Source organism: Brachypodium distachyon, chromosome 3 (genome assembly GCF_000005505.3).
Source record: "Brachypodium distachyon strain Bd21 chromosome 3, Brachypodium_distachyon_v3.0, whole genome shotgun sequence".
Lineage (NCBI taxonomy): Eukaryota > Viridiplantae > Streptophyta > Magnoliopsida > Poales > Poaceae > Brachypodium > Brachypodium distachyon.
In genome coordinates, this window is record NC_016133.3 from 30,124,785 (window position 1) to 30,149,372 (window position 24,588).

General features: G+C 46.5%; 1 protein-coding gene and 1 long non-coding RNA gene across 2 annotated transcripts; both read left to right on the plus strand.

Annotated features, from left to right (window-relative positions):
• The first annotated feature begins 4,959 nt into the window (after nucleotides 1–4,959).
• On the plus strand, nucleotides 4,960–5,487 carry LOC106866399 (uncharacterized protein DDB_G0290803-like). The gene has a single exon (XM_014900516.1). It carries the CDS (start codon nucleotides 4,960–4,962, stop codon nucleotides 5,485–5,487), a length of 528 nt encoding a protein of 175 aa, XP_014756002.1.
• Nucleotides 5,488–7,209: 1,722 nt separating this feature from the next.
• LOC100840841 lies at nucleotides 7,210–9,433 on the plus strand. Its single transcript, XR_138280.4, has 3 exons — nucleotides 7,210–7,712; nucleotides 8,121–8,221; nucleotides 9,171–9,433. It is a non-coding gene; the product is annotated as an uncharacterized LOC100840841 (long non-coding RNA).
• Nucleotides 9,434–24,588: the final 15,155 nt, after the last annotated feature.

A 24,588-nucleotide genomic window follows, 5' to 3' on the forward strand; every position in this document is an offset into this window, starting at 1 on the left:
GAATGGAGACAAGACCACCAACACGGTTGTTGCAATTCAGGTGTTCTACAAGTATAATCCAAGCATCAACTAATGATGTAATGATGTAGGCAACAAGGAATGAGAAGAGACCAAACTACACCCAACACACGCCCTGGCTCCGCCCTTGCTTGGTACAACCCTAACCCTAACCAAAGTATTCCCACAAAATCAAATTCCCAAAACCGCAGGGAGGGAGAGGAAGACAAGGGGAACAAACCTGGATCCTGTGTCACTTTATTGGTTCTGATTTCACCGCGGATCTGGCTCCTTTGTTTTGCCGAGCCTTGCGCTCCGGCTGCTTCCTCTGATTCATTTGTGAGCTGGTAGGATGGGATGATATAGCACGCGTTCTGGCCATCGCAGCAATGAGATTTGAGCCTTGCAGCAAGGGAATACTTTGGTTAGGGTTGTAGCCAGCAAGGGTGGAGCCAGGGCGTGTGCCGGGTGTAATTTGGTCTCTTCTCATTCCATGTTGCCTACATTATTCAATCATTAGTTGATGCTTGGATTATACTTATAGAACACCTGAATTGCAATAACCGTGTTGGTGGTCTTGTCTCCATTCTATTTCCATGTTGCTGCAGTCTTTGATTAACTGTCTACAGAATAAGTTATGTACTTGTCTGGTTATTGAATAGTCTTGTGCTAATGGTTTCTGATTGCGTGTTCATCATGCATTCATAGCCAACATCTTATTTTCATGAAGTCAATTGCATTTGTTTTTTTAGTACAACTTGCATTATACTTATCCAATTTTTGTTATTGATTTTTTTTCTGAATTTATTTTTGCACCTAGTGTTTCCTAACAGAGGCCAGGAGTCAGTTATTGTGGTGCTAACTGTAGGATATAGTGAAAACAAGCAATGCATGGTACATTTTAGGATGGTTTCCTCTTTTTCCCTGTTGCCTATATCATCAGTGGCAGTTGCTTGAGCTCATTGACCATCATTTGGTTAATGGAAGGCATCCTTGTCAACATCTATTTCCTGGGAATTTGCATTTTCAATATCCACAATTTGACAATCATTTTGTATTTTCACATTTGACAATCCAGATGCTTGAACTGCGTTGTCAATATCCACCATTTGACAATCATTTTGTATTTTCACAATTTTTGTATTAATCTCCTGATCCGGTAGCAATAGGGGAATCGATTGGAGACAACGGAACTGCCTTAAGATTAAGTATTTTATACTTAAAGACCAATAATGTCATATTACTTAGTAGCAATGCACGGGCATAATAATGTCATATTTTCATGAAGTCAAGTGCATTCGGTTTTTTAGTACAACTTGCATTATCCTTGTCCTGTTGTCCAGTTTTTGGGATTGAAATATTTTATGCTTCATTTGTTACCAAGACTTTTTAGATACAATTTTTTTTTTTGAAATCAAAGTTCAACTAAATGCTAGCTAATATTAGTCAGCAAGACTGCCATCCTTATGGCTTTTTATTGGCGTGGTAGTCATGAGTGTAATCCAAGATAATTTCAACAAGTGTGGTGATTCTGCAATCCTGCACTTAGTGTTTCCTACTAGCGTCCAGGTCAATTATTGCGGTGCCAAGTGTAGGATACAGCTGAATTTTGACACAATTGAATTTTGCAGATTCAGCAAGGCAATGTGAACCCATCCAATTCTTCCACTCAGCTAAAGATGAGTGTAACAAAGAGTTGTTCTACAAATCTACAAGATGACCCACCTTTTGACTCTGCAGGAGGTTTTGATCTTCTGCTATATAATCATTCAACAAATCTTCTGGTATATAGGTCTTGACCCACTTTTTCTCTTGTTTTGATACATAGAGTGTGGCAGCAACAGCAGCAGAACAACACGTTAGTGCACAACTTATGAAAGCACACCGCTTTACTTGAGATCTTATGGGACATACCCCTAAGTGGATGACAGCCCACACAATGTTTCTGAGTGGATTTTTGAACACTCGAGATAAATGGCTGAATATAGAAGCGACAAAAAGCGTTATTGTCAAAAAATTGCAGATGAAATGAATGTCAGTTTCACTAAAGACGACCCAAAATTTGTTATGTTGACTTCTTCAAATGTCATGTCAAAAGTACTCGAGGTTCTTGAGACGATGCGGGCATCCAAGATAACTTCAGCATCCCAGGAAACTTCAGGATCCGGGAGAATTTCATCATCCCAGGCAACTTCAGCATTCGAGAAACTTTAGCCATCGCTATCGTTCAAAGGGCTGCTGGGAGAGGGTGCAAAAGCAGAGCAGCTAGCTCAGTTAACGGTCAGTGCCGCACTGCAAATCACAATCAGTGCAGCAGCCCATAGACAACAATCTGAATGTGATCACAGAAGTATCTAAATACTAGAGTATATGAGGCTCCATGGTGTGAATGATGATGATGTGCTTGAGATGTACTCAAAGGGAAAGCTGATGGAACCTCATAATTTTGGCTATGTTTTGATCTATTTCTGCCTCTGATGCCAAGAAGGGATTCCTCGAAAAAAAATACCGTTGAACCTGCTTGCTGGTGCCTCGTCAAGGGAGCTTGTTGTGGCTCTGAACTTCCTGGGTTGTAATCATACTCTGTTGCTGGCTTTGTTGCTCTGAACTTCTTGCGTTGTAATCTTATTATGTTCCTTGTGGCTCTGAACTTCCTAGGTTGTAATCGTACTCTGTTGTTGGCTTTGTTCCTAATCGCCATTCATTTTTCCTTATCATTCGTGCACCCATATGAAAGATGCATACAATTTATTTTGGACGAGATGCAAATGCAGATTGGAAGCCGAAGATAATTTGACTATCCTTGACCATAAAAACATGACTTATTATTTTGCCGAAATAAACTCATATCATGGTATTCTTATTGAGAACCCATGCGCAGAGCGTCAAGTTATAATTTGGGGTTTTCATGGCTCATATCATGGAATTCGCGAAGAACCCATGAACGGAGTTTCGATTTATGATTTCAAGATTTTTAACGGTTCATATCATGGAATTCGCGAAGAACCCATGCGCAGAGCGTATATTAAGATTTTTGTTGACATATCAATTTTATGTGTTTCCCCGAACATTGTCCTTGTCATGAATCGCGAAGGCCAAAACGAAGGTATGCAAAATATATGATTCTTGTCCTGAACCGCGAAGGCCAAAACGAAGGCATGCAAAATATATGATCCTTGTCCTGAACCGCGAAGGCCAAAACGAAGGCATGCAAAATATATGATCCTTGTCCTGAACCGCGAAGGCCAAAACGAAGGCATGCAAAATATATGATCCTTGTCCTGAACCGCGAAGGCCAAAACGAAGGCATGCAAAATATATGATCCTTGTCCTGAACCGCGAAGGCCAAAACGAAGGCATGCAAAATATATGATCCTTGTCCTGAACCGCGAAGGCCAAAACGAAGGCATGCAAAATATATGATCCTTGTCCTGAACCGCGAAGGCCAAAATGAATCCTTGTCTTGAACCGCGAAAGCCAAAACGAAAGTATGCAAAATAAATGATCCTTGTTTGAAACCGTGAAGGCCCAAACGAAGGTGTGCAAAATATATGATCCTTGTTTAGAACCGCGAAGGCCCAAACAAAGGTGTGCAAAATATAATCTGTGACTATACAAATTTATTTGATCCGAACAAAAAAGCCGAACCTAAGGTCATGGTATCATGAAGAGACAATGAAAATATATATTTCTTGATTCGAACCAAAAGGCCGAAACGAAGGGCATGACATGGGAAAGACGAGGATGCTCCCTGACTTGAACCAAAAGGCCGAGGCTAAGGGCAGAAGGATGGCATGATTTTCTACCTTCTCGCCTCCTCGAAGCACCGAGTTCCTCTTGATTTTCCTCTTTGCCTCTCTCACGGAATGTCGTGAACTCACCGAGAGAAGCAGCGTCAGGACCGTATGTGTGTATGTGTTGGGAGTTTAAGCTTAGGAGAATCAGGGGAAGGTTTGCGTATGAGAGTCTGAGAGTGCCTCTGGCTGATGATCTCCTATTTATAGAGCTGGGCAGACGCTGCTTCTCCTGTGATTCTGCGCCAACTCCCGCGACGTGCAGAGATCGTGGGCGCGTGGCCGGTTGCAGCAGAGGGCGCTCCAAGTTTCTGTTGTGGACTTGGTCTGCGTTTGCCACAGCTTTGGTCATGGGCTTTTTTAATTAGTCCGTAAACACATGGGCCTTGTATTAGCTTAACACTTTTAATTAGTGTCTAACCACATGCATGGGCCAGCCTTTGGTACTATACGGTGTGACTTGAAGTAGGCATCGATCGAGCCAATTGGTCTGGCTTGAAGTAGGCATCGCTAATTGAAAGTAGCTTGTACATGTTCAGATTTGTACGCATGCACAACCATGGTTTATCTTGCTACTATACGTGACATGGATTGTTTCATTGATCACAGTTTAACATCTACTTTTATGTCTAACCCAAAATATTGGATTTAATATAATCCCCATATTATCTCAATTATGACACAATAATATGATCTTGTGTGATTGTCGGGGTGATGTCGATCTTTATTATTTCCATATTCTAATACTTCAAAAATATTCATGCCTTCCTTGACTACGTGATTTAAGTCATCATCAGGACCCGGCGCCACTAGCGGCACATGTTTTAATATTGGCTTATTTAATTGGCCAATACATATACTTATTTTGCCGATATTTTGCATCGGACATGGTTTAGCCGTTATAAAGTACCTTTTCATATAATTATCATATTATTTTAGGTGCGACGCTGAAATCGGTGTCAACACTCATGCACAGCCGCCTAAAGTCGCGAAAACAAAAGGAAGTAGGAACAAGAAGAAGGATGAAGCGCCCGCACCTGCCCCTGCCACTGCCGCTGCTCGTCCAGAACCAGAGCTCGACGCCAATGGAAATCCCAAAGGTCAAAGGTTATGCAGCAACTGCAACAAGATAGCAGGCCACAATGCAAGAACATGCAAAAAGAGGCAGATGGCGGAACAGCTCCTTGAGGCCCATCAAAAGGTGTACGGGGCTTCCACCGCGACAGAGAGAGTAAAGATATGCAACAGAAATGTGCTTGCAAAACAGGGTGTAGGAATACTAGATAACGAACAGCTTATGGACATGGATGAGGATGAGGATTATGAAAACCAAACAGACGATGGTGAGAATGAGGACGATGTAGAAGATTATGATGAAAATGAAGAAGATCAAGATGGAGAAGGCGAGGAGGAAGAACAATTCCAGACAGAAGTGACGAATGAGCAAACTCTTGAAACTGCTGAAAACAACAAACCATCTCTCGCTGTTCCAGAAGGACAAAGAACGCGCAGCATATGCAAAAAGAAGGCTTCGCACAATTCACAGACATGCCCTGACAAGGATGAGATCCTGAAAAAGCAGATTGAGGAGCAACAAAAATCGGGGGATAAGGATATTGTACCACGAGGGAAGAGAACTTGTAGCAGCTGTGGGAAGATTAGAGGGCACAATGCTAGGACTTGCAAGAAGTTGTAATTGGAAGAACAACTCCGGGCGCAGATGGAGTTGGAATCACAAAATATTGCTCAAAGGTGCAGCCCCGAAGAGCAGTTACAACCAATGCGTACCACAAGACGTAGTGCAAGGCTGCAGTAGTTCGCGTTCCAAAAAAATACATTCAGAACTATTAGGGTAGTTCATTTAAAATCGTCTGAGTTTAGCTTGTTAGTGTGATTAATGTGCAGACTTCACTATGGGAGTTCAGTCATAACTTTTTAGGAAAGTTCACTCTTTACTGTTCGGAAGTTCTGTTTTATAATAGACAGAAGTTTAGCTTGTTACTATGATTAATGTGTAGACTTCGATGTGTTAACTATGGGAGTTCAGTCATAACTTGTTAAGAAAGTTCGCTCTTTACTGCTCGGAAGTTTTGTCCTGTAATATACAGAAGTTTAGCTTGTTACTGTGATTAATGTGTAGACGTCATTGGGAGTTTAGTCATGACTTATTATGGAAGTTCACTCTTTACCGCTCGTAAGTTCTATCTTACAATAGACAGAAGTCCACAATAAGCAAGTGCCCAAAAACAAGGAAAAAAAGGAGAAACAAGGCATAAATAAAAAACAGATCAGAAATTGAAGTTCACTCTTTTTGTATTCAGGGGATGTTATGTCTCTTCTAACTCAGGAGTCCATCGAAGCAGAAGAAAAAGAGAAAGTTACATTGAATGAAGCAGAAACTGGAAGTTCATATGTACATACTGAAGAAGTTATGATACACGGAACACACGCGAAAGAAAACATGGATGCATATGGAAGTTCACTGTTTACTGCCGTGGAAGTTCTCTTTTATGAACGCAGAAGTCCAGATACACACATGACCTTGAGGCAAAAATGTAGCAACAAAACAAGAATGCATATGGAAGTTCACCGTTTACTGCCTTGGAAGTTCTATTTATAAACACAGAAGTTCAGATATACAAGACACACAAAACAGATTAGTTTTGCTGACAATATACAAGACACAAAGTCACCAGATACAAAAACTTAAACTCGCAGTGGGTTTGGAATGATTCACAACAGGAACATAAGTGCACAGAAAACACAAGTGTCACCTCACAACACATGTGTCGATACATTGCATACACGAAGGCGCCGACAAAAATCAAATTGCCTAGTTTTGAAGACCACGCGCTTGAGAAGAATCTCAAGTGGCATCAACGGTCACTACATGATGGACCAAACGTGAGGGCAATTAACTGCCGAAAATATCAACTTAAGGAGGCAATCAAACTAACGGTACAATCCAACTGCCGGCAAAAATATTGAAGGGCAATCCAACTATCGGCAAAGATTGAGAATCCCAGGCAGTCCACTGCTGGCAAAGATGCAGAGTTACGCAGGCAAGAAAACTGCCGGGGAAAATCGATACCGGCAATTCCACTACCGGCACAAGTAGTGGGCATGGGGCCGCGTGGGGACTGAAGAGGAGGGGCAATAAAAATATCCGGACTCACCCTGCCTGCTTGAAAAAACCCTAGCGCTAGTATGGAGTATTAGGCATCCCCGCACCGCGCCGCCGGTCTCAGGGGCTGTTTGGTTTGAACCCAAAATTGCCTTGCCAAAAATTTGGCTAGCCAAATATTTGGTGATGGTTTTGTTAACACATGAGTTGGCCAATTTTAGTTCAATACTTTGGCCAAATTTTGATAAATGATCAAAAAATTGGCTTGGTATTTGGTAGTAAACCAAACACACCCTCAGATCCACCGCAGCACGCAACCTGCCTCGCGCACTCCGGCCTTGCCACGCTGTCTGTCCTGCCCGTCTCCGGTCCACGGCCGCCATCATCCGCGAGCAGTGCCTCTGTTGCCTTCATCCGCTCCACGGCCACCATCCTCCGCCGCCATCTCATCTTGCGGCGCCCCTCCACCGCCATCTCATCTCTCTGGTATGCTGCAGCCCTTCCCACCATCTCATCTCCCTCGCCATGCCTCGCCCCTCCAGCGCCCATCCTCCTCGTCCGCCACACCACGCCCCTCCACCGCGTCGTCGCATCTCATCCGCAAGGCCGCGCCCCTCCACCGCCGTTGCAGCTCGTCTGCCACCGGGCGCTCTACCTCCGCCTCCCATAGCGACCACGCAACTATATGCCCGTGTTTCCCCCTATTCCTCACTGATTTGCATCGATCTAGATCCTCCTCCCACGAGCAGCACCCTCCGCGGACGACCGTGGTTACCACGCCATGCTGGATCTAGAAGGTAACACCGATTCTTCTCCTCCCCGTCATGGAATGTGGCCACTTCTGTGTGATACTAGAAGAAATCAGCAAGCTGTGCAACTTTTTCGAAAGTAATTCCCTGTGCCCTTGGTCTGCACTTCCACCACACCATGTTACAGAGCAAAGATAATACTCTGAAATGTGATGGATTACCATATAGTTTCAGGTTAATCCACTCTCTTATCTTGGTATTGGTTCTCTTTATTTTCATTGGCTGAAAACTAAAGCACCTGAAATCATGTGCTTAACGATTGGTTTTGATGGATGCCTCTGATGTAAATTGCCTCCATGAGGATAGGTAGCTTCAGCTATTGTTCAATGTACATTTTAATCTGTATATGCAGAATATCACAGTGCTACTGCTAATTGGTTTGTGTTGAACACCCAGTGTACTTGGTGATGTGGTCCTGAAAGCTCTACGGGATGCGTGAAGGAGATAGGGGTTGGTTCTTACGTTCCTTTTGTTTATGGTTGTGATTTGAGTAGGAGGTGAGTCATGTTTATCATGTACAAAAACTGTATAGATTATAGAAATAATAATTGTGTGCAATTTATTTTCCAGAAGCGGTTATTATGCTCTAGTTTGCTGCAGTTTTTTCTAACAACTATTGTGAGCATTATTTCTGTTATTTTGCAGTTTACCTTCTGTAACAAGCCTTGTCATTGCTTGTGTTTATTTAACTGAATGTTAGTTTACTTCTGAAACATGTTAAATCTACTACCTGGAATTAGTTATGCACTGCACTGTACTGTACTGCAGCTACCCAATAAATAATTAAGCTGTTAACACTCGACTCTAGTACCTTTTGAGAAATAAGTTTAACGATGGTAGTAGTATAGCAATCAATAATTTACTTCATTTAATGTTGAATCTGTTTATGCATATGTCACGGTTGAGAAATATTACTTCTGATATACATCTATTATGTTATTTGTCAGGCCCACAGAGATATATACGTGCTTGAAGCTCAATTTCTGTTGTTCACTGTTATTTTAATCTTGAAAATTTTCTGTTGTTACCAATCAGACTATCATAGCAAAGAATGGAATAAAACTTATTGAAGTATACAAATTCACCTACATAACTGAACCATTATGTTGTTTGAGTTCCATTTGATTTATTTGGTCGGGATTATATGAAACTAGAAACTGTTCTTACTTTGTTTGAGTTCCATTTGATTTATTTGGTTGGGAAGTATATGAAACTAGAAACTGTTCATGCTTTTTATGCTCCACGAATCTAAAAACATGTCATTTAATTGTTCTACTGTAGTATACAACCATTAATAGGCTGAACAAGTAGTACTGTAATTAAATTATCGGTCTCAGTCTACTTGTAAGTGAGAAACATATGCTCTTCCACAATTAAATTACTAGTTTACGCTGTCTTTCTATTTTTAGAAATCCTCTCATCATCTCTCACTTGTCAATTTTTCAGGCGACCACATTGGATAAAATGACAGATTGCTTACTCTTTACATGTGCTGGAAGGATACTGTTTTTTAGTCATGTCTAGTTTATTAGAGGCTTTACAAAATCTAGATCACTAGATGTTGTACTACTTTTTGTTTATGCACGTGGCAATGCTTGATGCTTTTCTGTTGCTCAGCATGAACAATTTTGGCAAACATATGTACATATTCTGTTGATGATGATGGTTATTAAATAAAGAATAAATGTCGAAATGTGCAGTTTTATAAATTTTTTTAATCATGTAAAGGAAACCAATGGCAGTTTGTCTGCCAGGGAAGGCAGGAAGAGCCTGCAGACAATCTGCCGGGAAATGTTGTAGTGACTGCCGGCAAAACTATTTGCTTTAACGACAGAGAAACTGCCGGGAATAGTCTAAACTGCCGGGAAAACTATATGCCGGCACATAGAACAATCTGCCGGGAAAATAATTGGACTGCCGGCAAAACAGGCACTAGCAGGGCAGACAAACTGCTGGGAAAAAGATAACTGCCGGCAAAGAATTTTGCCAGCAGCGTTATAGGGGGCAGGCCAAACTGCCGGGAAAAAATATTTGCCGGCAGTTTTTTGCCCTTTTTAGTGATCTTGCCGGCAGAAAATGTGCCCTTATGTTTGGTCCATCGTGTAGTGGGTAGACTGCGACGCAATATCTAGCAGCAGCACCGTGTAGTGGGACGACTTGAAGTAAGGAATCAGGACCTATGAAAAGAAATAAAAAGAAGTTTCATTTAGTCACATGCATCATTTTGCTGGTGTAAAAAATAGTGAAGTTCAGGACAGAGTGTATGAAAAGTTCGCTGCTAGTTACCAAATTTGCCGTCAACAGGTTCTCACATTCCCTCACATAATGACTGAACATATTGGCCGCTTCCTTCACATCAAATGGAGACCTTTCAATCGGGTTGCCTTTGCTATCCATGGGCGAGAATGGGGGAACATCAAGCATGTACTGCAGAAAAACAACAGGAAGTTCACATTACAGCACACAGTGAGTTCACATTACAGCACACAGTGAGTTCACAGGTAACCCCCACATAAAAGTTCACATGTAAAAATGCAAAAGGGGGGGGGGGTAAAAACTTTATAAAATCAAGCATGTACTACAGAAAACAACAGGAAGTTCACATTACAGCAATAGAAAGTTCACATCTAACACCTATGGAAGTTCACATGGCAATGCAGGAGATATAAGAAGAAAGTTCACAATGAATAAACAGTGTAGTTCAGATGGTACAAAACCCAAATATGGATAACTGGTAAAAGATATAGTACTAAGCATACCGTGATGGCATAAGGTCCAAGCAAAACACGAAACACGGTCCACGGAATCGAACAAATGTTTCATGTATGGGCTGCACTTCCAATAAGAAATTATGAGATCAATGATATCAGCCTCCAACATCTCGCAGCACCCGAACAACCTGCACATGAATTTTCCATTGATGACCGAAGATTCTGTGAGATCGAGATAGGCAATCAGAGGGGGGGTGAATGATTGCGCGGAAGCAAATTAAAACTTTTCCCGAAAGTTCAAACCCTAAATCACCTTTCTGTCCGTGATAGTAAAACAGCCGTAACTTTTGATTGGATGAACCAAAAAATACGTATGAGTATGGAAAAGAAAGGTATTAAAATTATCTAACCAACGCAACAAGAATCAGCTCAATCGGACTTACCAATCAAAAGATATGATCAAAATAGTAACAGCTGACAGAAAGTTACGAGGATTAATCTAAAACCAATTTCGAGGAATAACAAGAAAGATGAATTAATTGCAATCTTCTCTTGATCTCGTGATAAACCTGCAGCAAAGTATTATAAACTTGTGATGAACCTGCACCAAAGTATTAGAAAGATCTAGCACGAAGATTTCACGAAGATCCGAGAAGAACAGAGATGACACCGCCAACGAATCTCTTTATTGCAACGATGTCGATCGATTACAAAAGATGCAACCATACATCCAAGAACTCTCCAAGAATTGATCTAGATCCAAAGCTTTGAGTTCCCTCACGTCCTTGCTAAAACCCTAGCTAGGATGCCCCCTATTTATAAGGGAAAATTCGCAACCCTAAACCGAATCCGAATCCAACACGGACTCCTCTGTCCCGGTCAGTATTTTGCCCGTGGGGCCCGCATACGACCTCGGATTGAGATGACTCCAAAATCAAAGTTGTTCGCCTCGACGACGCGCACAACTTTCATGTGGATCACTTTTCCATCCGACGCCATATTAATGACGCTACTGTTTAATCTTTAAACAGATCTCATCCAGCCACGGCTGGACCTACATATCTTCACCTCGATGTCACTTCATGCCATCAACTCTTCTTGTGATGTCTTCAAAACTCGACCATCACGTATCGAATATCTCCAATACCGTACATCTCCGGTATAAGCAACATACGACAAACCGGTGCCCTCCCGGATCATCGTAGCCTTCACTTTCATTGTTCCTTCACACGATCGTTCCGCATGACCTTGATCCTCGACCTCAGCTTCCCAAGCTTCGTCTCTCGATCCCGTCATCGACCACGTTCTTCTAGCTCCGGCAACACCTGAAAGCGAACACACAAATAACCAGTACGAGCACAAGTCCACGACTTGACTCAGGGTAAGTTTCACACAACTCACGCCATGTTTTCACATAAGAAACTAATGGATCAGCACACCACTAGCAAAGCACTAAGTCCAAACAAGATACATGTCATCACTTAAATATCCATATTATCCAAAGTATCCACATCAATGTTTCATCTAAAACACTTGCCAATGTTACACATCACATATGATTTCACAGATTCACCCACGGGGGATGTGAACTTGCACAAAGAAACACCAGACAAAAAAATTAGAAAATGTGTTAAGGATAATATTACAAAAACCATATTACAAAAGTGCAGAATAAAATGTGGGACATATCAAAAAACACCCCCTGAATTCATCGAGATACTCCTTGCTCAGGACCAGACTTTTAATCTAGGATGCCTTGGATAGCAGCAGAAAAGTGTGGGGGACTAGCTTCGGCACAGGAACTCTCATCTTCTTGGGAGCTTTTGTCACCCTCTTATTTGACAAAACATAGCCGCCGCTAGGTTGTCTCCTGGCCTGTTGAGTTACAAAGTCATCGCTGCTGGTCGTTGAGCTTATTTCCACTTGCTTCTTGCCAGGCTTGCTCCTCGTCTTTGGTGGTATAGGTGACACAAAATCATCCTCATCGTCCGAAAGCAAAACCGGAGCCTCCTTAGCAGATGCTCGGGCTCCTTTCTTGCCTGTCTTTTTTTCGGCGGGGTACAAACGAGATAGGGCCTTCTTCGCCTTGCTAGTCTGATTTAAGTAACCTATTTCGGGTATCACATGAACCTCGGGTGTGCAGAACTGTGTCTCAAAAAGAGTAAAATTATCCTCCTCTAACCCAAGAGGTGTGCCTGATTGAAAAAAAAGGAAGTTCACTTGAGAACTAAGAAGAGGTTCAGCTGAGAACTACGGAGAAGTTCACTTCAGAACTAAAAAAATAAAAAAGAGAGGGATTAGTAGTGGATTGATGGGTTTATAAGGACAAGAATATACCTCCATCAACACCCAATACAGCCTGTAGGTCGATGTTAAAATCCCCTGTCGTCAGCCAGCTATATAGTAAGGTCATCCTATGTTCAAGAGATCGGCTTGTTTGAAAATTACCAGACTCTCCCCATCCCACAACTGCAGTATCTGAAGCATGAAGAATCCGCAGTCACGTCTGTGTATGCAAGCAAGAAAGGGAGAGGTTAGTGAGGGAAAATGATGTGATGGTGCATGCCAACCAGCAGAAAAAGGATTGTAAGAGAAATAATAATAAGGCCAAAATCATACTAACGCGGTTCCCTGCTTAGGCACTCTGACATACTCCATGGTGAAGTGATCAATGGATTTTGGAGGGAAAGACTCCGCTTTAGCATTGTCAGCTTGCTTCCACAGCTTCTTGATGCCATGTACCATCTTATGAAATACCTTCTGCGCATCTGGGTCGTCGGAACTACGAAGCGAGTCAAGCAACTCGAAGCGCTTCAGCTTGCGATTGACGCCAACAACGCAAAAGTGGCCAATATTCCCAGGTACTGGAGGGTCGGGTGGATCAAATGTAGCAAACAGAATCTGCACAACACAAAAATTAAATAAGTATATAAAACAAAAACATAAAACACAAGTCGTTTTTTTTTGCAACAGAAAAAAGGGTGACATTAATGCTTACAATTTTTTTTTGTCTAGACGATCTTCGGTATGAATACTAAACAGTTTCTGCAAGCGCCTGCTTTGGTAATTTCCTTCAAGAAGCTGCCGCTTGGTAAAAATGAAACAGAATATACAGATGAGTTATGGAAGTTCACACACCATGCCAGGAATGAGACATGAAAGTTCACACACCATATAAAAAACAAAACAATAAATAAATAAAAACAAGTACTACCAAAACGCTTACGCAGCAAATGTATGGCACAGCCATCTTGTCGGAATTTTTGTATCTCTGCCCCAGCAGATATGTACCAATCGACACGATAAAGGAGCATAGCATGCCATTAGGATGGAAAGCTTTTGCGACTTGCCCAATTGTACATCCACACTCGTCATTTCGGAAAAGGACGATATCCCTGCAAGAAGTAAAAATCATACATTCGCGTGAGAAATTCTGTAAAAAACTGGAGGTTCACTAAGGTGGATCTGGGGGAGTTCAGTTAATTTAGAAAAAATATATGAAAAAGAACTGGAAGTTCACAGTGGTGGATCTAGTAAGTTCAGTTAGTTCCAGTGGATAAAAAAACAGAAAAAGGGAAAAGACAAAAGGAAGTTCAGCATGGTGGATCAGGAAGTTCACAATGGTAGCCCTGGGAGTTCAGTTAGCCCAATTGGATCTAGGAGGAAACAGGAAGTTCACAAATGTGTGGGCCAGGAAGTTCACACAAATGGGTGGGTCAGGAGGTTCAATTTCTTTTTAAAAAAAGAGAGAAAAGTTCTGATGCATAACAAGTATGATAAAAAAACAAATGGGAACAAAAGAAAGAGAGCAACATACTTTTTTGCGGGGTCATTCCTTAGCCTACGGACAGCATCATACACTTGTCTTATCCTTTGCACGGCACGGCTGGTAGCACGGATGCGGTAGGTGTGGTAAAAGCACTTGACTCTGCTAGAAGAGAGGCAAATGAAAAGTTCACAAAGCAGCAAAAAATAATACAAAACATGTAAGTTCACAACAATTAACAGAAGAAGTTCACATCACTGCATCCAGAAGTTCAATGCAGACCACCCCCTGCAAAAATAAGGATAAACACATATGGGTGTGGGAAGGATTTTGTGTGTTACGAATACTTGCCTGTATCTTGCGTGCTCGGAGGGAAATCGGGGGTGCATCCTACGCCACCATCACCGTCCAGGATATCACTGATCTGTTTGTTGACGTCGGCAGCGGGAGCACCTGTTAAAACCTAGCCATCCGTCTGTCTCTACAACGCCTACAGCTGGATGGTCACCACCTGTGATGTGTGCAATAGCATCAGCACTGGTGGCTGCATGTTTAGAAGCAGCGGGTGGTTCATTGTCAACAACAGACTCTGTTGCAGGACCATTGCAGTGACCCTAGGGCCCGTCAAAATCATCACCAATAGCTTCTTCTATGACATTGAGTGGTGGTTCTTCAGCAACTGTGCTTTCAGCTTGAAGGGCTGCGCCTGCAATGGGTGCATCAACTTGAGCGCTGTCAACCCCGTCGCCATCTCCAGTGGACTTCTCATGAGTTTCTTCGCTGTAATCTTCGGGAGGACTCTCAAAAGACGCGGAACAACTAACATCCGGCTGGTATTCTTCTTCCCAATGATCAGCTGTGTGAGCATCACCTTCCTCGGTTGCCGCTTCAGCCGCAGCACTCTCTTCAGCTAGTCTTGCTTCCTCCTGCGGAGATATCGAAGTTCACATGAGATAAGAAAGGAAGTTCACATGACACAACTACAGAAGTTCACACATAGATCAGATAAAAAAAAGATTTTGCAGACGAGCAGAAAAAAAAAACCTCGGCAGCAACTGCATCTTGGCCATGGACATGTTCGGTCGACGCTTGAACTCTGTCCGTAGCTTCGTCACGAATCTGCTTCTCAATGATGACAGCTTCTCTTTCAAAACCAGCACACATCAAATCTTGATTTGCCGCCATGTCAGCAAAACCTTTGCGCAGATACGTTAGGGCGGTCTTAAAACTGTCAATGACACTGGCTTCGCGCTCGGTAGCTTGTTTCACATCATCGGGACTAGGCCGTGACCAGTGGGAAAAAGTCCAGACAGCTTGCTAAGGCGGTCTTCAGTTGTTGGCACAAGACACGACATTTCCACAGCTTTCGCCAACAGCTGATTAATCTCTGCAATGGCATTCGTAGAGGTGGAACCTGAGCATTCCGGAGCTGCCGCGCGCCTATAAGAAACAACAGGAACATTTGCGTCATGGCAAGAGCTGTCAATAGGAACAGGTCCATCATCTGCGTTAAGCTCGGGGCTAGGTTCAATCTGGAGTTCTTCAACAGGCAAATTGTACGAATAGGCAATATCATTGCGACCCTTCCACTGCGGATAAAAAAAACAAAATAGTCAAGAAGTTCACATATGTAGAAGATGGAAGTTCACACACAATATGACTTGAAAAAAAGGTTGGCATTAATGTTAAGAGTATTTGTCTTAACTCACCGGCAACTTCCCAAAGACATACTTCGAAAGATTGCTTTTGCCATTCCTGATAATATCTTGTGAAAATATTGCTTTAAGCGGTTTCTCATACATAAAGTTGGCACGAGGAGTGAGACGGTGCATGACAGAGTGGCAGCTATCCAAGTACATGACAACGGGCACAATTCCACAACCTTCGGGCCCAGCCTGTGGGATATGTGTGTTCTGGTATTTCTCAGCTGCTCGCTTCAGCTCATCAACTACTAGCTGGCAAAAATCCATTTTGGCCATGTTATTGTAGTCCATGTTGACAAGCATCGCAGCCTCCCTTCCCAAGCGAACTGCTGAAGCAGGACAAATAAGCATGTTGTACAGGATAGAGAAGAAAACTTTGACGGCTGAATCAACTCTGGTCTCATCTTTAACCAAGTCGGACAACAGCTCGCGGAGATCCTTGGTATTCTTATTGGCAGTTCTCTCAAACCCAAGTTCTGCCTTAAGGCTCGCCAATGCAGCATCATGACCGCTGTCGGACGGTCTTGGGGTTGTTTCACCTCCGCACGGGAACCCGAATATACGGTGGACTGAGTCTCTGTTAACAGTCAACACCCTGCCAGGCCTGCATTCTATCTTCATCCTTTGTGTGTCCATGTTCATCAACAGATAGCACAACAGAACAGGCGACATGTTGCCTTCTAGGACCCAGTCAAAGACACAACCAAAACCCGCTGCACGCACTCTCTCTCTCTGTGAGGATCCTTCAGCAACCTGGCAGCCTCAATTACTTCGCCCAAAGAGCATCGGCCAGTCTGCTGGAAGCGTCCTTTAGGACTGTCATCCGAACAATCGTCATCGTTGCCGATTTTAGCTTTCTTGATAATACCACCTTTCCTCTTTTTCCCAACATTACCAGCCCCTCTTATACTGCAACCTGCGCCCCCTCTCATCTCCTTCTTGGATAATAATAACAACAAAAAATGTTCAGGAAGTTCAGATTCACATAAATATGAGGAAGTTTAGATTCATATGAGAATAAAGTTCACAAAGCACGGGGAAAAAGAATGGATTAAAGAATAAAAAATAGGTAGAAGGAAAACCTTGGCAGCAGCAACTTCACCACCCGCATCAGCGGCGTCATCCTCGCCGTCTGGAACATAAGATTTATCAACCGTTCGGCGACGCTTGCTCCCAGAGACTTTTTCACCAGATCGAGTTGGGTGCGCAGCGACAGAACCAGGGGAGGTCGCAATGCGAGGGCTCCGTCGTACGTTGACGACACCAGGAGACTCCTGCGACAGTACACTTGAGATCTTCCGTTTAGCAACAGCAAACCTGACCTTGTTTTTCACTGTTGGTGGGGGCAGGGCTTCAAAATCATCATCTGGAGTAGCTGATATAGGGGCATTTTCACTGTGATCAGCTGGAACATTAGGTGCATCCCTCTTCCTTTTCGGAAACTTCCTGTAGTACTGCATGACTTCCTCGGCATGCTTGGCAACCCTTGCAGCCTGTTCCTTCTCGTACCTTTCAAGCTGTTCACCAGCATTCCACGCCCGCGTGACCTCCTCAGTGCCGTCTACAGATTGGGACGGCGTGTCCTGCCAAACAGGAGTGCAATCAGGGGGGCTGGGCTCATCCGCAACGCCTGCACTAGTGTCATCCTTCTTGTGCTGCATCGCGGTTTGGTCAAAAATAGGCCCTGTTGTCCCTTCACATGATTCCAGACTGTTTTCTCGGGCTACATGGGCGGACGACGTTGGGGTTGCATCAAACAAAGGAGTCCCGGCATTGTTAGGGTGTGTGCCTACCATTAGGTGAATTAGTACAATCAGCCTGTTTGTCTGGTGTTCCCACCGAAGGAAACTTAGCATTCAACTCGTTTAATGATTGTGTGATGCTAACAACAACTGCAGTCGTAAAAAGAAAAGATGATGTAAGTAAAAATGGACAGTTCAGAAAACAACACAATAAAGTTCATATATAAAATACAACCTGACTTGGTGGAAAAAATAAGGTATATATTACACTGTTAGAAATGACAAAAGAGACACACAGGACCAGCACAGTAAAATGCCTTGATACAGGTTCAAATCAAACAAAAAATGTGAAATTAACGGCATAAGAGGCCAATCGAATGCATGTGAAGTTCGCAAGCAAACATAGACAACAGGAAGGTACACACTTAATCCAACTTTAAAAAATGAACATACAACCTAATATGAAGTTGTCGTACCAGTGGCCCTCGAGGTCCCACTGATACGGGACGCGTGGGTCGCTAGTGACGAAGCCCCGTCAGGAAGACCTCCTGGGAAGCGATGAGTCCGGGAGGCCTGCCTTGAGGAGACGACCCTTGGTGAAGGTGAAGCTAAGGGCCGAGTACAAGAAGCCACCGGGAACCCCGGTCCCGGGAAGCTGAAGGAACGCTTCCCGGCAACTAGCAGGTGCGCTAGCCGGGAAGGGGCACCCCTGCAACCCGCACTCCGGCATGCAGGCAGGGCCCACAAGAACAGTGAAGACAGGACGAGATGGCGGACGCAATGCATTTAATGCCCCGACATGAGTCTTATCAGCAGGCCTAGCCTTGCTTAGCAAGGCTAGGGCGACTACCCTACGAACCATTTTTTCTACCGTGTAGAGTGGACCGGGCGCTACATGGCGTCCAGCATGGATGAGCTAAATTGTACCTCATGTGGCTTGGAGATGCGTCTGGGAAACGGGTCACGCTGCATGCATAGGCACCTGTGGTATCCCCTTGTCTATAAAAGTAGGACCGATGCCACCGGTCAAAGGGTTCGGTTTTGTTCAGTTCAGGATTTGCCCAAGTAGTCAAGCCCTTAGAGGGACAAGTAGCAAAGCCCGGGAGCTCCCCGGCAACCTGTAACACTCATACTAAGGAATACAACTCCCAAGCAGGACGTAGGGTATTACACCTCTAGATGGCCCGAACCTGGGTAAACTCTTGTGTCTACACTTCGTGTCCATCGCCACGCCGACGATTGCTGGAGCGATCACCTCGCCCTCCACCGAACCAAAAAAGGGGGTGCTCGGCATCCCCGGGGCGAAGCGCCGCTGCTCCCTGCCCGTCCGAAGGGGCGGGCTTGGGGCTCGGGGGCTTCTCCATATCACCGCCGCCTGCTCCTGCTGGCGGAGGCTGCTCCGTGTCACCCGCCTCAGATGGCGCCCCCTTCGTGGCGCCACCTGCGGCAGCAGTCACGGCCCCGGTGGGCGCCGTGGCCGATTGCTGAAGTGCTCCGACGGAGGAATCCTCCGCCGGAGCATTGTCGTCGACCTCACCTCTGTGGGTGCGGGCGCAGCCGGAACCTCCCCGGCAACTGCACAAAGCGCACGGTCGTCAAGTACGGGAGACGGCGCAGACGAATAAACGAAAGGTGGGAACTCGCACGTACCTGCCGCCGGGCCGGTGCCTTGCGAGCTCGAATCGGGGACCCTCGAGTCCCCAGCAACCACGTCAGCGGCGTCTCCGTCGCCGCCACCCGATGCCGGGCGGGGCTTCTTTTTCGGGGCTGCCGGTAACGTGCTGGTTTGCCCCTCTTCTTTGATGAACTGAAAAGCACAAGAACAAGTTAGTCAGGCACACAATTTTTTTTTGTGAAATCAAAGGCGTTTTGGACAATAGTGAACTTACCCCGCCAGTTTGAGCTTGAGCACCCTGTCCGCCAGGATGCTCCTCGCCGTAGGGCCGCTTCGCGCAGGGGGAGCTTTCGGAGCCGCCAGGGTAGTCGGGGTGGCTCCTGCAGCCGTATCGCTGCCGCCGGAGGCCCCAGCCCCCGCGTCACTGTGAGGCTCCTGAGGTTACGGGCTGGCCTCCTGCCTTCCCGCCCGCTCCGCCGCGGACCGCCGCACCAGGGGGACGCCATCTTCTTCGTCGTCCTCCTCCGGCGCGACCCCGCTGGTTGCCGGGGGAGTGTCGTCGTCGGTCGTCGCTGAGGTCTCCTCCGACGCCCAGAGAGGAGTTGTCGGAGCCCGAGACCTCTGCCTTGCCGAAGGCCTGGCCTTGGCCCCCTTTCCCTGAGTCGGCCGCCGGCTCCTTGCCCCGCTGGTGCCTGGGCTGTGGGGGGGGGGAGGGTTGCGCCGAGGGGTCCTCCACGATCCCCCACTCGTCGCAGAGCGGGAGATCCCGGGCTCCCGAATCGGGATCCCAGCGTGGAGCGGGCGCAGCCTGTAAGGTTCTTTCTCGCCGGTGATGCCCTTCACCCAGGACTGCACTTCCCCCGGGAGGAGGTCCGTGCGCTGCAGCTGGGTCCGGTCGCCGGCCCCGGTGTACATCCACGCCGGATTTGAGCGCCATTATAGGGGAGCCATGCGCCTCCCGGTGAAGTAGCGCGCCACATCTGTGTCCGTGAGCCCAGCCTCACGAAGCGCCTTGATCTTCGCACAGATGGGGGCCAGCTCCGCGACCAGAATCCGCGTCCTTCTGCTCGCGGAGCGTCCAGTCGTCAGAGCCCTTCGGAGGCCCGAGGGGCTCCTCGTGGAACTCCTGGAGCTCGTCGGTGCGCACTCAGCACCAGTCGCGGCGCCACTCGTGCTCGATGAACTCTGACTTGATCCTGTCGCGGGATTGGAACACTACTCCTGAGGATAGGGGAGCCTTCTTCTCCACCGTCGGGTAGAAGTAGTGGCGGAATAACGCCAGCAACGGCATCACCACCATGAACACTTCACAGAGGTGTTGGAAGACAGCCAGTGTGAAGAATGACGTGGGGTGAAGCTACGCCATGATGAGCCCGTAGGTCTCCATGATGGCTGAAAGGAAGTAGGAGTGTGGCGGCACGAATCTGGCAAGGATGAACCTCCCGAAGATCCGGAAGTACTGCCTGTCGCGCTCCGCACCGACGGGGAGAATCCGCGTCGGCCCGTACTCGTTGTGCTTGGTGGCCAGCGCCAAGACCAGCTTGTCGACCCCTTACCGTTGTATCCGGGGGGAAGAAGGTGAACTTAGCCCGCATTTCCTCATCCTTCCGGGCCCTTTCCGACAGCTCCTTCTTACTGGCCTTTTCGCACTTTTCCCCCTTGCTGGTGCTCCCCTTGGGACGGTTCTGGCCCTTGGAAGACATCGGCGGAGGTGGAGAGGTGGTCTGGTCGGAGTTGGGGGCGCGGAGAGCTTGGGAGGAGGCAATGGCAGAAGCAAGAGGCAATGGGGAGTGCCCGCCGCCGGCCTTGGGTATTTATCGGGGCTGGCGGGCCGCAAAGGACACCCCCACGATCGGTAATAAAGTGCCCTAAAGAATCGGAGATTAAGAGGGGGGTGCGCGACGTGGCCTTAACCCTCTGGTGATTAAGGGGGATAAGGCACGAAATCGTGCGCCCGACCGTTTCGCTCGGAGGAGTGGAACTATAAATGCGGCCCACGAGGCCGGGTGCTAGGGGGGTTCCCCCTTGGGACCCACGCGTCGGGTAGGGCGTAGCCCGGCAACCGACCGAGGATAGCACTTGATGGAAGCTTCAAGGCTGCCGGCCCACGCCCAGGGGCTACTGTCGTACCAGTGGCCCGCGAGGTCCCACTGATACGGGACGCGTGGGTTGCCAGTGACCAAGCCCCATCAGGAAGACCTCCCGGGAAGCGATGAGTCCGGGAGGCCTGTCTCGAGGAGACGACCCTTGGTAAAGGTGAAGCTAAGGGCCGAGTACAAGAAGCCCCCGGGAACCCCGGTCCCGGGAAGCTGAAGGAACGCTTCCCGGCAACTAGCAGGTGCGCTAGCCGGGAAGGGGCACCCCAGCAACCCGTGCTCGGGCATGCAGGCTGGGAAGACATGACGAGACGGCGGGCGCGGTGCATTTAATGCACCGACAGGAGTCTTATCAGCAGGCCTAGCCTTGCTTAGCAAGGCTAGGGCGACTACCCTACGAACCATTTTTTTACCATGTACAGTGGACCGGGCGCTACATGGCGTCCAGCATGGATGAGCAAAATTGTACCTCATGTGGCCGTGACACGTGTCTGGGAAATGTGTCACGCTGCATGCATAGGCACCTGTGGTATCCCCTTGTCTATAAAAGGAGGATCGATGCCACCGGTCAAAGGGTTCGGTTCTGTTCAGTTCAGGATTCGCCCAAGTAGTCAAGCCCTTAGAGGGACAAGTAGCAAAGCCCGGGAGCTCCCTGGCAACCTATAACACTCATACTAAGGAATACAACTCTCAAGCAGGACGTAGGGTATTACACCTCCGGGTGGCCCGAACCTGGGTAAACTCTTGTGTCTAGACTTCGTGTCCATCCCCACGCCGGCGATCGCCGGAGCGATCACCTCGCCCTCCACCGAACCAAAAAAGGGGGTGCTCGGCATTCCCGGTGCCGGAAACCCGTGCTCCAACAGAAGTTCACATGACAACATAAACAGCAGGAAGTCCAACAAGAAGTTCACATCTAATTCTTATGGAAGTTCAAAGATCAGCACACGGGGTAAGTTAAAAAAACAAGCCATTGCAGATGCCTGAGCTTCACTCATACAAGATATACAACATGTGAAGTTAACAGCATAACGAGCACATCTAACACATCTGAAGTTCACAAGCGACATATCCAGCAGGAGGTTCACGCTTAATCCTTAAAGCAGTTCACAAGCAAGTAAAATTGCAACCCAAATTCATAAATGAACGTACAAACCTATATGAAGTTCACGGGACAACATAGACAGCAGAAAGTTCATGTTTCAGTAACAGGAAGCTCAGAGTTGACACATATGGAAGTTCGCATATCAGCGCAATGGCTAAAGCTTTGGAACCAAAAATTGTAGATGCCAAAACATCATGGCATCAAACAAATACAGAAGGAGGTTCACATTTAGCACACAGGAAGTTCACATGCGAGTAAAAATATTAGTCAATCATACACCCCTGCCTGATTCTAATACAAGCAACACTTGGTACAATCTACAACATCAAGCACTCAAACAAAAAAAAACACTCATCGACTCTTGTTTCTTCCTCGGGATCATTCGCCAGATCATACCGCGGGACATCATCATCTTCGCTACCGCTACCGACATCAACCGCATCCTCCCCGTGACAAGTCCAGCGAGAATAACCTTCCACAAAACCCGATACCAGCACGTGCATCTGAACATGTTCAGGCTTCATCATGCATGTGTTTCCACATTTGCGACATGGGCAACGCATCATCAAAAGTCCTTTTCGTTCCATATCACCTTTCGCGACTACAAAAAAGACCGTCCATTCGGTTAGCCATCGAGCATTGATTCTTTCCTTGGCGTACATTCAAGAACGGTCCTTCGATCTACAACACAATACACAAGAAAACAAAAAAGCAAAATAGTTAGCCTAATCATTGACAAGGAGATTAAGGTGCTAATTAACCGGAGCTAACTAAAAATTTGAAATTAGAAACATTCGGAGAGAAATTGGAGGCCAGCGAGAAAGATTGGGAGGAAGAGAGAGCTCGCAAGCGAGAGGGAAGCTCCGGGCGACGACGAGGAGGCCGCATTTTGGCCGACGACCGGAGCTCAAAAATTTGAAATTTGGGAAATTCGGAGAGAAATTAGAGGCCGGCAAGACAGATCGGGAGGGAGAGAGAGCTCGCAACTGAGAGGGAAGCTTGGGGCCCTCAAGCTCCGAGCGACGACGAGGAGGCCGCATTTTGGCCGGCGGCCGCGGAGCTCAAAATTTGAAATTGGGGAACTTCGGAGAGAAATTGGAGGTCGGCAAGAGAGATCGGGAGGGAGAGAGACATCGGGAGGGAGAGGGAAGCTTAGGGCTCGAAGATCGGAGCTCTCCGGCCGCCGGAGCTCCAAAAATGGAGCTCGGCGGCCATGGCCGCCTGCCGGCCTTGGAGGCGGCGCCGCTGGCGCGGGGGGGAGGGAGGAGGAAGGGGGAGGGAGGAGGGGCTACCTGGGGGGCTTGCCGCGGCCATGGAGCGGTCGGGCAGCACCTCGCCGTCGTCGTAGAGAAAGGGCCGCAGCTGGTCCGTTACGACGCGCGGCGCGACCAGCTGCGGCTCTGCCCAGCGTATTTAAAACGCGACGATCATCAGTGTCGGTCGCGGTTTTCATGACCGTTACTGATAATCGTGGACACATCAGTAACGGCAGCGTGACCGTTCCTGATGCATGGTTCATCAGTGGCGGTCGCCCCTTAACAGACCGCCACTGATGTAACTCGCGAGCTATGAGTGGTCATCAGTGGCGGTCGGGTCGCGCGACCGCCACTGATGTGTGGCTGGGCGGGGACGGGCTGTGCCCGCTCGGTTCATCAGTAACGGTCGCGCCGGACCCGTTACTGATGTGCCGTTGCATATAAACCGTTTTGTAGTAGTGTATCCGTGAGATAAAAGTAAATTGAGGTTGAGAGAATGGAATTTATTCTTTCACCCAAAAATGTCGTACTGAACACCACCCTTAGAGAATACGGTGGTTCTTAAAACATCTTCACATCTATGTGTTCCTATTTCCTGTCTAAGCTATTCTTGGATCAACTGATACATGGAAATTTGTCAGCAAACAAAGATTCAACTTTTAGATTCTTTTCCTGATTTGAAACATTAATGACTAATTTGCAACTTTTACCAGTCAGCTTCCTGAATTTAAAAAGCTATGACTAAGTCGAAACTCTTTCCATCGTTGATAGAACCAAGGGGCTCTTTCCCGGATGGATGAATGTTTCAGGGAAAGGAGAACATGCTAGGAGTCTAAAATATGTAGAAATAGACTTATTAGAAGAAAGCAA